At 42.8% G+C, this 12,428-nt stretch overlaps 1 protein-coding gene across 2 annotated transcripts; it reads left to right on the top strand.

The window, feature by feature from the left end:
* Positions 1–4,927: 4,927 nt before the first annotated feature.
* On the top strand, positions 4,928–9,984 carry emc10 (ER membrane protein complex subunit 10). Of its 2 annotated transcripts, XM_062531752.1 has the most exons (8): positions 4,934–5,057; positions 5,459–5,516; positions 5,629–5,741; positions 5,956–6,063; positions 6,194–6,378; positions 7,098–7,191; positions 8,015–8,117; positions 9,665–9,984. In XM_062531752.1, exons 1-7 carry the CDS (start codon positions 4,959–4,961, stop codon positions 8,099–8,101), a joined length of 744 nt encoding a protein of 247 aa, XP_062387736.1. In that variant the 5' UTR covers positions 4,934–4,958; the 3' UTR covers positions 8,102–8,117; positions 9,665–9,984. The 2 variants fall into 2 exon arrangements, with proteins under 2 accessions (XP_062387735.1, XP_062387736.1); XM_062531751.1 differs by lacking the exon at positions 8,015–8,117 and having other exon boundaries at positions 4,928–5,057.
* Positions 9,985–12,428: the final 2,444 nt, after the last annotated feature.

The raw sequence follows: 12,428 nt of genomic DNA, 5'->3' as shown, positions 1-12,428 counted from the left end.
CTAGAAATACTACGTGATGACATACGGAAATAATCACTTTTACTCTCTCTCTGATCATAAATAAATATGCTCTTTGCTACTGTGAAAACTCTCTGACAGCTGGCATATCAGCAACGAAGTTTATGCTGTACAGAAAACTGTGAGCTCCCAAGCGCCTTCGGGGGCACAGATCTGTACCTTATTTTAATGCATGTCCTACGCCAAGATGTGCCCTTGACCGTGTATCAGTTTAAACTGGACCATGTGAGCCCCTGTTGCTGCTCCTGAGAGTCTGACTCTGGCCACTTAGCCTGGCAATGCCCACGTAACCTTGCCATGCCAATAAACGCTCTTTTGAACTTTAATTTGGGCAAGAGAACTTAAGACAGAGAGACGGACAGAGATTGAGGACCGTGCTATTTATAGCGCATGCAACTTGAGATTCAGATGGCAAGAAAGGACCTGAGTGTGTGTGTGTGTGTGTGTGTGTGACTGTGTGTGTGTGTGTGTGTGTGTGTGTGTGTGTGTGTGTGTGTGTGTGTATGTGTGTGTGTGTGTGTGTGTGTGTGTGTGTGTGTGTGTTTGTGTACGTGTGTGTATGTGTGTGTGTACGTGTGTGTGTGTGTGTGTGTGTGAGAGAGGGAGAGAGAGAGAGTGAGGGAGAGAGTTAGAGAGAGAGAGAGAGGAGTGGGGGGTAGCCATGATAAGGATCTAACAATGAGTGAGTATAATACATGCGTATTAGCAGAGCTTTGCTGGAAGAAGAATAGACTTGAGTGTAAAGACGGTCATCAGGTATCCCGCCAGTAGAACACAGCTGTGTGAGAACGGAGATGAAACATGTCTGGGCCAGCAGGGGACAAGGACAAAGGGCCGACGATGAAACTGAGGGCTAACTCACTGCCCACGAAGTCATGAAGAAAGAGCCGATGAGAGGCCATGCACTTTGCACCCATGTTTCCATTCTTCCATTCGTTGTTTTTGAGTGCTGACATTTCAGTCTGTTTTTGTAAAAGGCTAAAGTGTCCTTGTGTGGTGGATTTTGACAGCAAAGCCTCAAGTCATGTAGCGCCTTAACATGTTAACCTTCATTTCACATGCGTTCACGGACGGACACCCATCGATGATGCCAACTATAGCTTTGAAAGACTGCGTGGGTGAGATATTCTCACAGTGCCGATGACAGAGAGTAATGGCATGTAGGCCTGCCGGTAAAGAGAGAAAGACGATGGAGATTACTTTTGCAGAGAATGTGCCGTTACCAGAGGTAACAAGGGCCCCTCTGTGAAGACAGAACACACACATTCCAAAAGACAGAAAATGTTTTACAGAGATGTCCATGCTTCCATGGACCTAGTGTAGCATATACTGTAGTACATATAGAGTGGTGTTCTGAGATGTCATCACAGTCCTTTATGATAGCACCATCTAGTGGTCAAATTGAACTTTTTTTCAAGAAGTGCATAATGTGCAAAAGATACTAGAGGTTCTTACTGTGAAGTAACAATGAAGACCTGAATAATAGACATTTTGGCAGAAGAGTTTATCAAAAGCTTTAACTCCTAATTTAAAGATGATAGTGAATAAAAAAAACCTCTGCTATTTTACACTTTTCTGCCATTCTAGCATCTAACAACAGATGCCTGGAGTCTGGATTGAGTGCTAATTTAAGGAACTCTGATAACAACGTCAAGAACCAGGACACAACAAACTGTCACTGTCTAAAACCACCAAGCTGCTGATCAGCAAGATCGCCCATCATGACTTCAGACTTCTGTTCTTCCAGTGCTCTCCAGACTGACAGTAAATTCTCCGGGCTGGTCAGTTAAAAAGGACTTTATTAACACAATTAGAAAGACACAGCTGTGTGCAGTTTCATGCAAGTTATCTTTGCCCTTGGACTTTTTCAGACGATAAGAAATTGGCCTGATTTAACATAACCTTTCTTTATTTTTTAAATTATTTATTTTCTTTTTTACTTTTTATTATTTGCTAATTTATTTGTTGTCTGTCTCGTATGTCTTGGTGTCCCAGGTATGCTGGCAATTACGCCACTCCGGCCAGCATCTTCTGTCTTGTGTATCAGTTGTGATTTTGTAAAGTTGTTTGTTTATGTCATGGTGTCACAAGTTCGCTGACGACTACGCCACTCCATCTGGCAACTTTTGTCTTATGTGTCAATGTCTTGTGTGTGGTAAGGTTTAGAGTTAGGGTTGGTATAGTTGACGGCAAGGTGTGGGGCAGTTGTCAAGTGGCAAAAGACAGTACGGTAATGTCGCAGGACAATTAGGCCAGTGGCACGGTAGGCAATGTGGTAAGTAGCACTAGAAAGTTTTTGTCAACAACTTTAGAACTATTGATATTTGTAACTTGAATGTATTAAATAAAACCATGCCACGATAATTATTTAGAATGCATAGTTTAAAATATCATCTTTAATATTTTTCTGATTGTCAGTTGACAGTTGCACTGACTGACATTTTGGGGGTTTCGGGTATACCAAACTGATTAGGTCTAGACATTTAAAGTCAACCAAAACAAGATTAGAAAAGACGTATAGCCCTTAATTTAGAATGTAGCAGCCCTGATCACAAACCAAATAGGCTACATCAAAAAAGAGAGAGAGAGAGGAACCAAAACATTTCCCATTAAAGCCTATGATATGGTCCTCCGTCTGTGTCATGCACACGTGGCATTGCTGAATGCGTGACGAGAATTGAGTCATCTTTGCAGAATACGTACGGTATCTTGTGTCCTAAGAAATGTGTGACCATGCGTCAAGAGGACCTCCAAGAGCTTGTAGACTGCGCATGTGTGAAACTGAACTGCTGTAAACACGCTCTTCCAGTATAGGAGGAGCACATAGATGAACAACGCTTAAAACGCCACAAACCCAGATGGAAGAAGACTTGTTTGGTTACCATAACTATGATGAATGCAGCAAAGGACGAGAGGCTGGCAGAGGACGCGAGGAGATACCCTCACCTCTTCCACCACGTTTCACCACTTCCCTGCAAGGAGTACAAGGACACTTTTCGGTGTCAGAACTCCTGGATTGAAATAGCACAGATGTTGAGGGAAGGACAGGCTTTTCACCAGCGTTGAAAGGTTTTGCATGACAAGAGAGCAAAGAAAAAGGAAAAGGGTGTGTGCTGCTGGTATCAGCAAAGCCCCCATCCTCGCACAGCTTGGCTGGCTAAGAAATGCTTGCATCCCATATCCAATTTTCCAAAACCATCATGACAGAGCAACACGCTGAGAAAAGCTGATATTTGTTGCAAAAACATTGCCATCTGGTGGGGCTGTGGGGCACCACCCCAATAGCCCAATGCAGAGGCCCAATGCCCTGTAATGATATCCAAGCCTAACTCACTTTGGGTGCTAATTTTGAATGACGACAAAGTGCAAAGTCTTAAGTCTTATTAACTAGACAAAACAAGCAATTTGCTCATTTAAACACTATAGGCAATACTTTAAGGACTCAAGGACCACCAAACATTGATGAGTCAGCACAATAGGCCTATATCCCAAATGACATGATGATAGTTCATGCCAGAACTTTGCATTTGGACAGACTTTTCATTTTGCCCGACTTTTAAATTAGGGACCTTTGCATGCCTACATTCCCCAACTCATATAGTGACTGGGTATTCATTATTCCGCCAAATGTAATTTCTTTCGCCTTGTGCTCCATCGGGTCAGGTTAGCTTCATTGGGATAACCCGGTAGAAGAGGATGAGGCTAACTTGGAAGAAAATTAAAAATGCCATGAGGAGGTCAAATGGCAGGATTGTACTTGCTTCCCGTGAGATATATTTGAGACGGACTGGCTATTCTCTAGGCTGAGTGAACCCTGCCTAAAACTCCGGCGAATTTGGATTTCGCAAGGCAGCTCAGGCTGGAAACCTGCATCTATCTCCTCTGTTCCCTGCCAGAACCTTTAGCTCCAATCAGAAACTAGCTTATCCAAAAGACTCACAGGATCGTCCGCCTGATTGGTTGAAGGACTATTAAGCGTATGGAGTCATTTGAACGATGCCTGTTGATCACGCCTCTTGTGCAGTAGGCTAAAACAGTGTAGCCTCCCCACAATGTTCAGTTGCAGTTCTGTTAGGGCCAATCACGAGTTAAGTGCAATAATGGGGGTCTATGGAGCTAGACAGCTAAATGTATTGTAGTGTTTCCCCTACAATGTATTCAGCAGTGGCGCAGCACCACGGCTGGATTTTCAGCACCACTGCAACACCTTCACATGATCAGTAGGCTACCACAACCATCACAATTAAGCCTACTTCCACATTCTAAAAGCACAGTCAACATCAATTGGGGTACTTGACAGACCCTAGCACCACTGCTGGAAAAAATTCTAGGGGAAACACTGCTATGTGTATTTTTAAGGGTAGGCTACAGCTTCATACACCGCCATTCATTCTGCACTTACTCGTGAGCATCCTCAGGGATCTGCAACCAGTTCAGAAACTGTGGAGGTTCCCCTTATTAGAGTGTGGAATAAGATGAATAGAAGCCTGGTCATAAGTAAAACCACTGGTTTGTAGCCTACTTTACAGCCAACATGAATAGAAGTTTAACTTTAATCTGGCGGTATTAAAGTGTTAGGCCTCAGCTAGTTCTAAAGAAGTTAGCCTAATTCAGCTTGTTTGAAGAAATAGCCTGAAACTAATCATTACATTATTGCGTTTTCATAAAGCCTACAAAATGTAAAATGACCATTCAAGTCATCAACTCAGAGACATTAGTCAACTGGATCAACTAACACCTAAGTTACCATACTGCTCTGCTACCATATAGTGCCCTATATATATAGGGCACTACTACCATAGACTCTACAGCTCCGACTGGTGGTCGTTTTAATGTTTGCCTACGTCACTCATACGTACACACGCACATTTGTAGTTTTATGTTCTCAACAGTAGTTTTTGTACTTGTGCTTCACTTCTTCCTGCATTACGCTAAACAAAATGGCTTCGTCCAGACCAACATACATTTCGCTGTCGATTCTGTCAACATGTATATTGCTGTTGTGGACAGAATTCGCAAGCTGCAATCTCGGTAGAAGAGTAAGTAATATAAATTCAGTTCCTTGATCGTGTAGAGGTTTGTCTCGCAACCGGTGCTCATGTAGCAACATTATTGTACCGAGTCCTAGCTAACGTTAGCAACAGCAGCAACATAGCTAACAGCATAAGCCGATATATTTAACAACGTTAATCATAAGGCGTTCTGTGGCATTTTTTAAATTAACTGTTTTTAACGTCACACGTATGACAGTGTCTTAATGTCTAAGATATGAAACGAAAAAAACATGGTGTATATCAAACAAGGCAAATATCCTGCGGTCGCTCATGTAGTGTACCTCTTGTAGCTTGTAGCTTGTAGCTTGTATCTCTTGTAGCTTGCACGTCTGGTGAAACATTCTTGAATGATCCCTAAATGTAGGCCAATGTGTATTTTCCTATAGCCAAGTGATGCTTTGGACACGGACTACTCTGTACTCCTCGAGCATTCATTTGAAATAGGTGAGTGTGACGAAGGCACTGTCAACAGAAGCACATGCCGAAACGAACATAAATGTTGGCTACGATTGTCATTGTATTACATTGATGTGAGTCTGGTGGTTTTCCCATTCAGATGATTTGCCAAGGTTTCGGCGGAGAGGCTCACTGGAGTTGCGATCAGGGAGAGAGCCTGGCGTCACCATCTCTCAGAGTCAGCTGTCAGAGGAGGACAGGAACATGCTGAAGGTGAGAGAAGGATGGATTGAGTGAAAGGTCACCTTGCGTCTTCATGTTTTGCTTTAAGTGCTTTATGCATTTGTTCAGCCACTTACAGGACCTTATAATGCATTTGAAAAACTCTTGAAACAGAGAATGCAGGGTGTAAGAAATTCTTCAGTTTTAAGGGTGAAGTGGGGGAAAACAACATACACTCACTGAAGCCTTTCTTTCTGTGGAGTAGGAAGTCGCTGCTGTGGATGGCCTCTACCGAATCCGTGTCCCCCGAGTGTCTTTAGACAGGCAAACAGAGAAGCAGACAGATGGCTATCTCACAGCTTTTGTGAGAGCGGTATGTTTTCTTTCTGACAACAGCAAAAATAGCCTTCGTGTTGAAGACCACCGTCTTTATTGTGTTACAGTGTATTTTTCATGATAGTATATGGTATCTATCTATATTTTCTTTTCTTTTTTTCTTTCAGTGTGCTATGGTGGAGTCACACCTGAGTGATGTCATCACTCTCCACACTGATGTCACTGGCTATCTTATTGGCGTTTCCATAGTGACCTTGCCTGGGGCTTGTCGAGGAGTTGAGGTGGAGGACGAGGTTGATCTGGAGTCTTTTAACACCACACTGAGTGTCATGGGTCCTGTCAATGCTCCCCAGTAAGTCAGTCCCATTTCTTGACACCTCTACTGTAGACTGTGTACACCAGCGGTTCCCAAACTCCCCCCCCCCCCCCCCCCCCCCCACGGACCACCTTCTAAGTCCTGACTCAGCTCGAGTACCCCCACCATTCGACACATTAAAAAGTAACGCATTCCAGACATCATGTTTAATTAGCCGCCTTTTTTTTTAATTAAAATGTAGCCTACTATAGAGTTTTACAAATGATTTCCTTTCATTTCATGTTTCCATTTCATTATAACCTGATTCAAAGTTATTGTTTACTCATGAATCAATTACAGAACATTTGAAAAGTTAATTTTTAACACCGTTCTGCCATAGTCCTTTTCATCTCGCTTACCCCCTAGAAGCAGCTCGCATAATATCACCTGTGTTGTGCATACCACAGTTTGGGAATCCCTGGTATAGACAAATTATGCAAGACAAAGCCTACAATGTGTATAATATCTGTAATATACATTTAGTTGTTTGATAAGCTTATGCTTTAATTCAAACCACTGTAGCTGCGTTGACACTTTCACAGAACGGAGAATGTAAGGTCTAGCTTTAACATTTTCTGTGCAAGAAATAGAGACTTCACCACATGTTATTCCTCCCAGCCTCGTCTGTGTAGTACTATGATTGATTACTTGCACTAATTAGTGCATATCGTTCGGTATGTGATCGGCTGGCTCTAACCCCTTCCTCACCCTTTCAGGCCAGAGACTGCTCTGTTTATTGAGAGGCTGGAGCTGGAAATGGAGAAGAAAGTCAAAAATCCACAGGAGCAGAAGTCCTTCTTTGCCAAATATGTAAGTGTGCATACAATTCCGTTGCATCTGGAATAACACAGTTGTAATAACATCATTTTTTACAACATGCATTATTAGATTCAGCACCTAGACGAGATTCACCGAAGGCCCCATCATTTCCTACACAAGTTGTGTGTGTGGTTTTTTCATGCAATTGAGCTCGGATTATGGCAACCATAGGATCTTACTTACTGAATGAATGGAAATCAAATCTATTCATCCTTCTAAACACTTTGTAATTATTTTCTTTCCATAATTTTAGATGAACCATTAGCACAATTCCTCTCAATTGGTTAATAGATAGACTGATGTACTTACTGTAGCAAGTATCTCTTCCATCACTCATGAGGAATGTGTTGGCTTGTGTTGAGTGTTCTTGTTGATTATGTTGTCCTCCAGTTTTTCTCCCTGTGTGGTCATCATTCTGTACCTGTCCGTTCCCTCTGTGTCTGTCTGTGTGGTCTTTGATGTGGCCTATTCAACCACTTTCTTTCAATTTGTTTGCTCCACCCTTTTCAGTCCGCAACTTCAGTCCACCTAAGTTTGTCACCCATCTCCTGTTAGAAGCGCATTTTGTCCCTTCTGTGCACCTTTGAACGCTGTAGATTGTGTAGGCCTACCCCATATACAGATTTTGTGTAAACTCTGCAGTGCTGTGTCTTGACTGTGTTTTCCCCCCTTGCATCTATGGATTATAGTGTGTGTGTGTGTGTGTGTGTGTGTGTGTTGTGTCTGTGCTAGACTGTGTTTGCTTGACTGAGAGCTCTGACTGTGCTGTGCTGTGCTTCGTGTTGACTCTGTGCCGGTCTGTGCTGTGTTCCAGTGGTATTTGATTCTGGGCGGCGCAGTGTTCCTCATGGCCACCAGTTCAGCACAGCCCCCAGCAGGGGGCGACAGAGAGCAGAGCTGATTCCCATTCATTTCAAGTACTGGTCTCACCTTGGCTCACTCCAGTTTCTCCTCACTCTCTCTGTGTCCATCACACTCACGCTCACATATGTCCACGTGTCACCATACTCACCCAGTCACTGCGTGTTTGTGTGTGTGTATGATTGTGGGCTTCAGTGAATGAGTGGCTGAATAAGTGTCAAAACTGATTTTGTTGTCTGCTCTGCTTTGCTTGTCTGATTGTTGTCTGTTAGAGTTCCTGTTTTCCTGGGTCATACTGTCATGCAGGACATTTTGGGGCAAACCATGCATATAGCGACACAAGAATGTCATGTGATTGCAAACTTGCCATAATACTCTTAATACTCTCTTGTCAAGAGAGACTAAGACATACTACTCTTGACAGTTTGACCTGGCGCCTGTTCTGTCTCTGTCTTTCACTCTTTCCCCCTCAGTCTCTCTCTCTCTAGCTCTCTCTCTCCCTCTCCCACTCGCTTCCTCTCTGTCTGGAGGGGCTGTGAGAGGGACTTGGGGGGGATGTCATTCTGTTTGTTGTGGGAATCACCAATCAGTTAATGGTGCCATTAGCAACCTTGCTGCATCTAATCCCCAATCAGTGACACCCGGCGTAGCCATCATCCCACTAAACCCCCTCTCAGACAGGCCACGTGTGCCACTGCTTGGGGAGGTACCCACGTGCCATCCCAGGTGCCAGCCTGAAGCCACCGAGAGGAAGCATGCCAGCGAGGCCTATTGTTGACTCTCGTAATGAGAAAATATTTCTAGACAGTAGTGCCAACTGTTGACATTTTGTTGTCCATCCATTTCAAAGAAGAGATGTTTACGTTGTTTTTCTTGCAATCAGTGCACATGAGCGTGCAAATCCAAACATACCACTATGTCTGGTACAGCTTTATTTAGATGGCAAGATTATTGTCTTGGTAAAAATACAGCATATTTGACATTTTGACAACGTAACTTTGGTGTGGAACAGTGTCACCAATGTGGGGGAAACATTTCGGCCTCATCACTTCAGAGCGGTTGATTGGGGGCCTGCTGGACTTGCTTCCTCGGGCGGTGGTCTGTACAAGAGAGCCCCAGCACTGCAGTTGGTGTTTGTTCCCCTCCAGTGATGTGAGTCTCTTCGTACACCTCAGGTTTGACACGCAGGCTAGTAGATCAGGCTGGCTGATTAGACGATCTAAAGGGGGCTTTTGGAATTTGATTGGTCGCGTCACCAAGTCGGAGGTGCCTGGAGGACGCTGGGATCACCTATGATTGGATGACTTATCCAGAAATGACCAGCTATTGCAGCAGCAGTCTCTAGGGCCATCTCCCTCTGTCTCTCTCTCTCTTGGTGCAACCTGATCTAACCAGGACCACACTAAGGCATTGTACTGAAGGACACCTGATGACAAACTAGCTAATCTCATCCTTACTTTTCCTCCCCTCACCTTTTTTCCGATCTCTTTTTTTTTTTTTACTCACTCAACCAAACTTATTCTTCATCTCTGTTCCTCTGACACTGTTTCTGTCTGTCCACATCTCTCTCTATCTCTCTATCTCTCTATCTCTATCTCTCTAGTGGATGTACATTGTTCCCCTCGTCCTCTTCCTCATGATGTCCGGCGCACAAGACCAATCCGGGGGCGGGGCTGGCGGTGGAGCTGCCAATGGCGGCGGCCGATGATCGCCATGCCGATGTGACACGCATAAGTGGATAACTTCCTGTTGTGTATATAATGCTGAATGAATGGTAACTGATAACTAAATTATGTTCAATTAAATGTGCACTCACACAAACACATGACCATGAACTCCTGCTGAGATGTGAATTGTACTGCGTTTTTATTACTGAAGTAACTGAAGAAAGAAAATAAAACTCTTAGAGAATATGACCACTAATATTGTGTATAAGACGTCTTTACCACAGCCTCTGTATTTAGTCTATCTGGTTCATTCTCTCTCTCCTCTGTATGTCTCCTGTGTGTTACCCTTCCCTCTCTCAATGTCAAACCACCATTTTGTCACATGTATTTGGACTGCCATGTGTAAAACTGAAAACTAAAGTGATGGCAGTTAACAAACCCAGACTGATAATGGCTGGGTTTCCCAGATTCGTTAAGAAGCTCTTAAGTGCTAAGAACTTCTTAGGAGCGCTCTAAGAACATTCTAAGAACGCTCCTAAGAAGTTCTTAGGACTTACAGTTTATGCCCGTTGCTTGAACACTATAGACCCATGCTTGGACTAAAGTAACACAACTTGAAGTTTTGTTGCCATATCTCAAACACATGTACCTTATACCTTAAACAAAAGTGCTGCTTTGCACTCTAGTTGCAATTCTACAACACACTTACTCCTTTATGCAACACACTTGGTCCTGCATACTACTCTCTATGTCTACAAAAGACACTTCGTTCAAAAATGAAATCTCAGAGTACCATTTGTTAAACACATATATCCAAAATACAAAACACATCGGGTAATTGCAACCTCTCAAATACACACCTGAACACACTTACTTGCAAAACTGAACACCAATCAGCCATCTACAAAAAGCCCTCAGTTTTGCCATTGGAAATGGTGATGTGAATGGTATATTTCCCAGTGTTGTGTCATGTTTACGTGTGTTTAGAGTTTTGGCACAATGAGCGAAGTTTTGTAAAAGGTATTCAAGCAAATATGTTTTATATAAAGTAGACTAGTGTGTTCCTCCTCATCTGAAAGTATATGAATATGATGCAAGTGTGTTTCATTTTGTCACCATCTTAAATTTTGACAAGGGATTGTTAGGTTTTGATAGCAGAGTTTAGGTACTGATAGCAGAGTTTCAGTTTGACATACAGCGCCCTCCACAATTATTGGCACCCCTGGTTAAGATGTGTTCTTTAGCTTCTAATAAATTCTTTTTTTTTCCAAATAATATAGGACCACAATGAAAAAAAGCGTAAAATCCAACCTTTAATACAAGTGCATTTATTTAGAAGGAAAAAAAAATCCCACATTAAGAAATAATTATTTTACATCAAATCATGTGTGCCACAATTATTGGCACCCCTGATGTTAATGCTTTGTACAACCCCCTTTTGCTAATAAAACAACACCTAATCTTGTCTTATAATGTTTCACAAGATTAGAGAAAACATAAAGAGGGATCTTCGACCATTCCTCTTTGCACAAAATCTCCAAATCATCCAACGACCTGTTCTCTCCTCTGCACTCTCCTCTTCAACTCACCCCACAGGTTTTCAATGGGGTTGAGGTCTGGGAACTGAGATGGCCATGGTAGGAGCTTGATACGGTGTCTGGTGAACCATTTCTGTGTAGACTTGGCCATATGTTTAGGGTCATTATCTTGCTGAAAGACCCAGTGACGATCCATCTTCAGCTTTCGGGCAGGGGCCATCAGATTTTGATTTAAAATGTCCTGGTATTTCAAAGCATTCATGATGCCATGCACCCTAACAAGGTTCCCAGGCCCTTTGGAAGAGAAACAGGCCCACAGCATCACCGATCCTCCCCCATACTTCACAGTGGGCATGAGGTGCTGTTCTGCATTGTCATCTTTTTGTTACGCCAGACCCACTTAGAGTGTTTGTTGCCAAAAAGCTCTAACTTTGTCTCATCTGACCAAAGCACACGGTCCCAGTTGAAGGCCCAGTACCGCTCCAGACGTTTGTGCTTATGATTTTGAGTGAGAAAGGTTTTTTTCCCTGCATGCCTCCCAACAACTTGTTGGCATGTAGATAGCGCCTGATGTTTTTTTTTGAGACTTTGTGACCCCAAGATGCAACCATTTGATGCAATTCTGTAACAGTGAGTTTTGGAGATTTTTTTATTTCTCTTACCATCCTCCTCACTGTGCGTGGTGGCAAAATAAACTTGCGTCCTCTTCCAGGCTTGTTTACCACTGTTCCAGTTGTTTTAAGCTTCTTAACGATTCCTCTGACCATAGATATGGGCAGGTGTGCGAGTGGCTATTTTCTTATAGCCATTGCCTTACTTGTGAAGGTCGACACACATCTGCCTTACTTGAATAGTGTGTTCCTTTGTCTTTCCCATGTTGAAGAGAAATGGCCTCTGTGTCACGTCATATTGATAACCCAGGGAAACAGGATGTTAAGAATTACAAATTAAATGTTCCTACATACTCTGATTGACTTTGTAAACTACTGTAGAAATGACAGAAATGACAGAAATACTTTAATTACATTTATTTCCTAGGAATTGTTAGGGGTGCCAATAATTGTGGAACAGGTGATTTTATGAAGAATAATTATTTCTTAATGTGGGATTTTTTTCCTTCTAAATAAATGCACTTGTATTAAAGGTTGGATTTTACGCTTTT

Source organism: Sardina pilchardus, chromosome 3 (genome assembly GCF_963854185.1).
Source record: "Sardina pilchardus chromosome 3, fSarPil1.1, whole genome shotgun sequence".
NCBI lineage: Eukaryota > Metazoa > Chordata > Actinopteri > Clupeiformes > Clupeidae > Sardina > Sardina pilchardus.
This window is presented reverse-complemented; position numbering and strand designations above follow the sequence as displayed.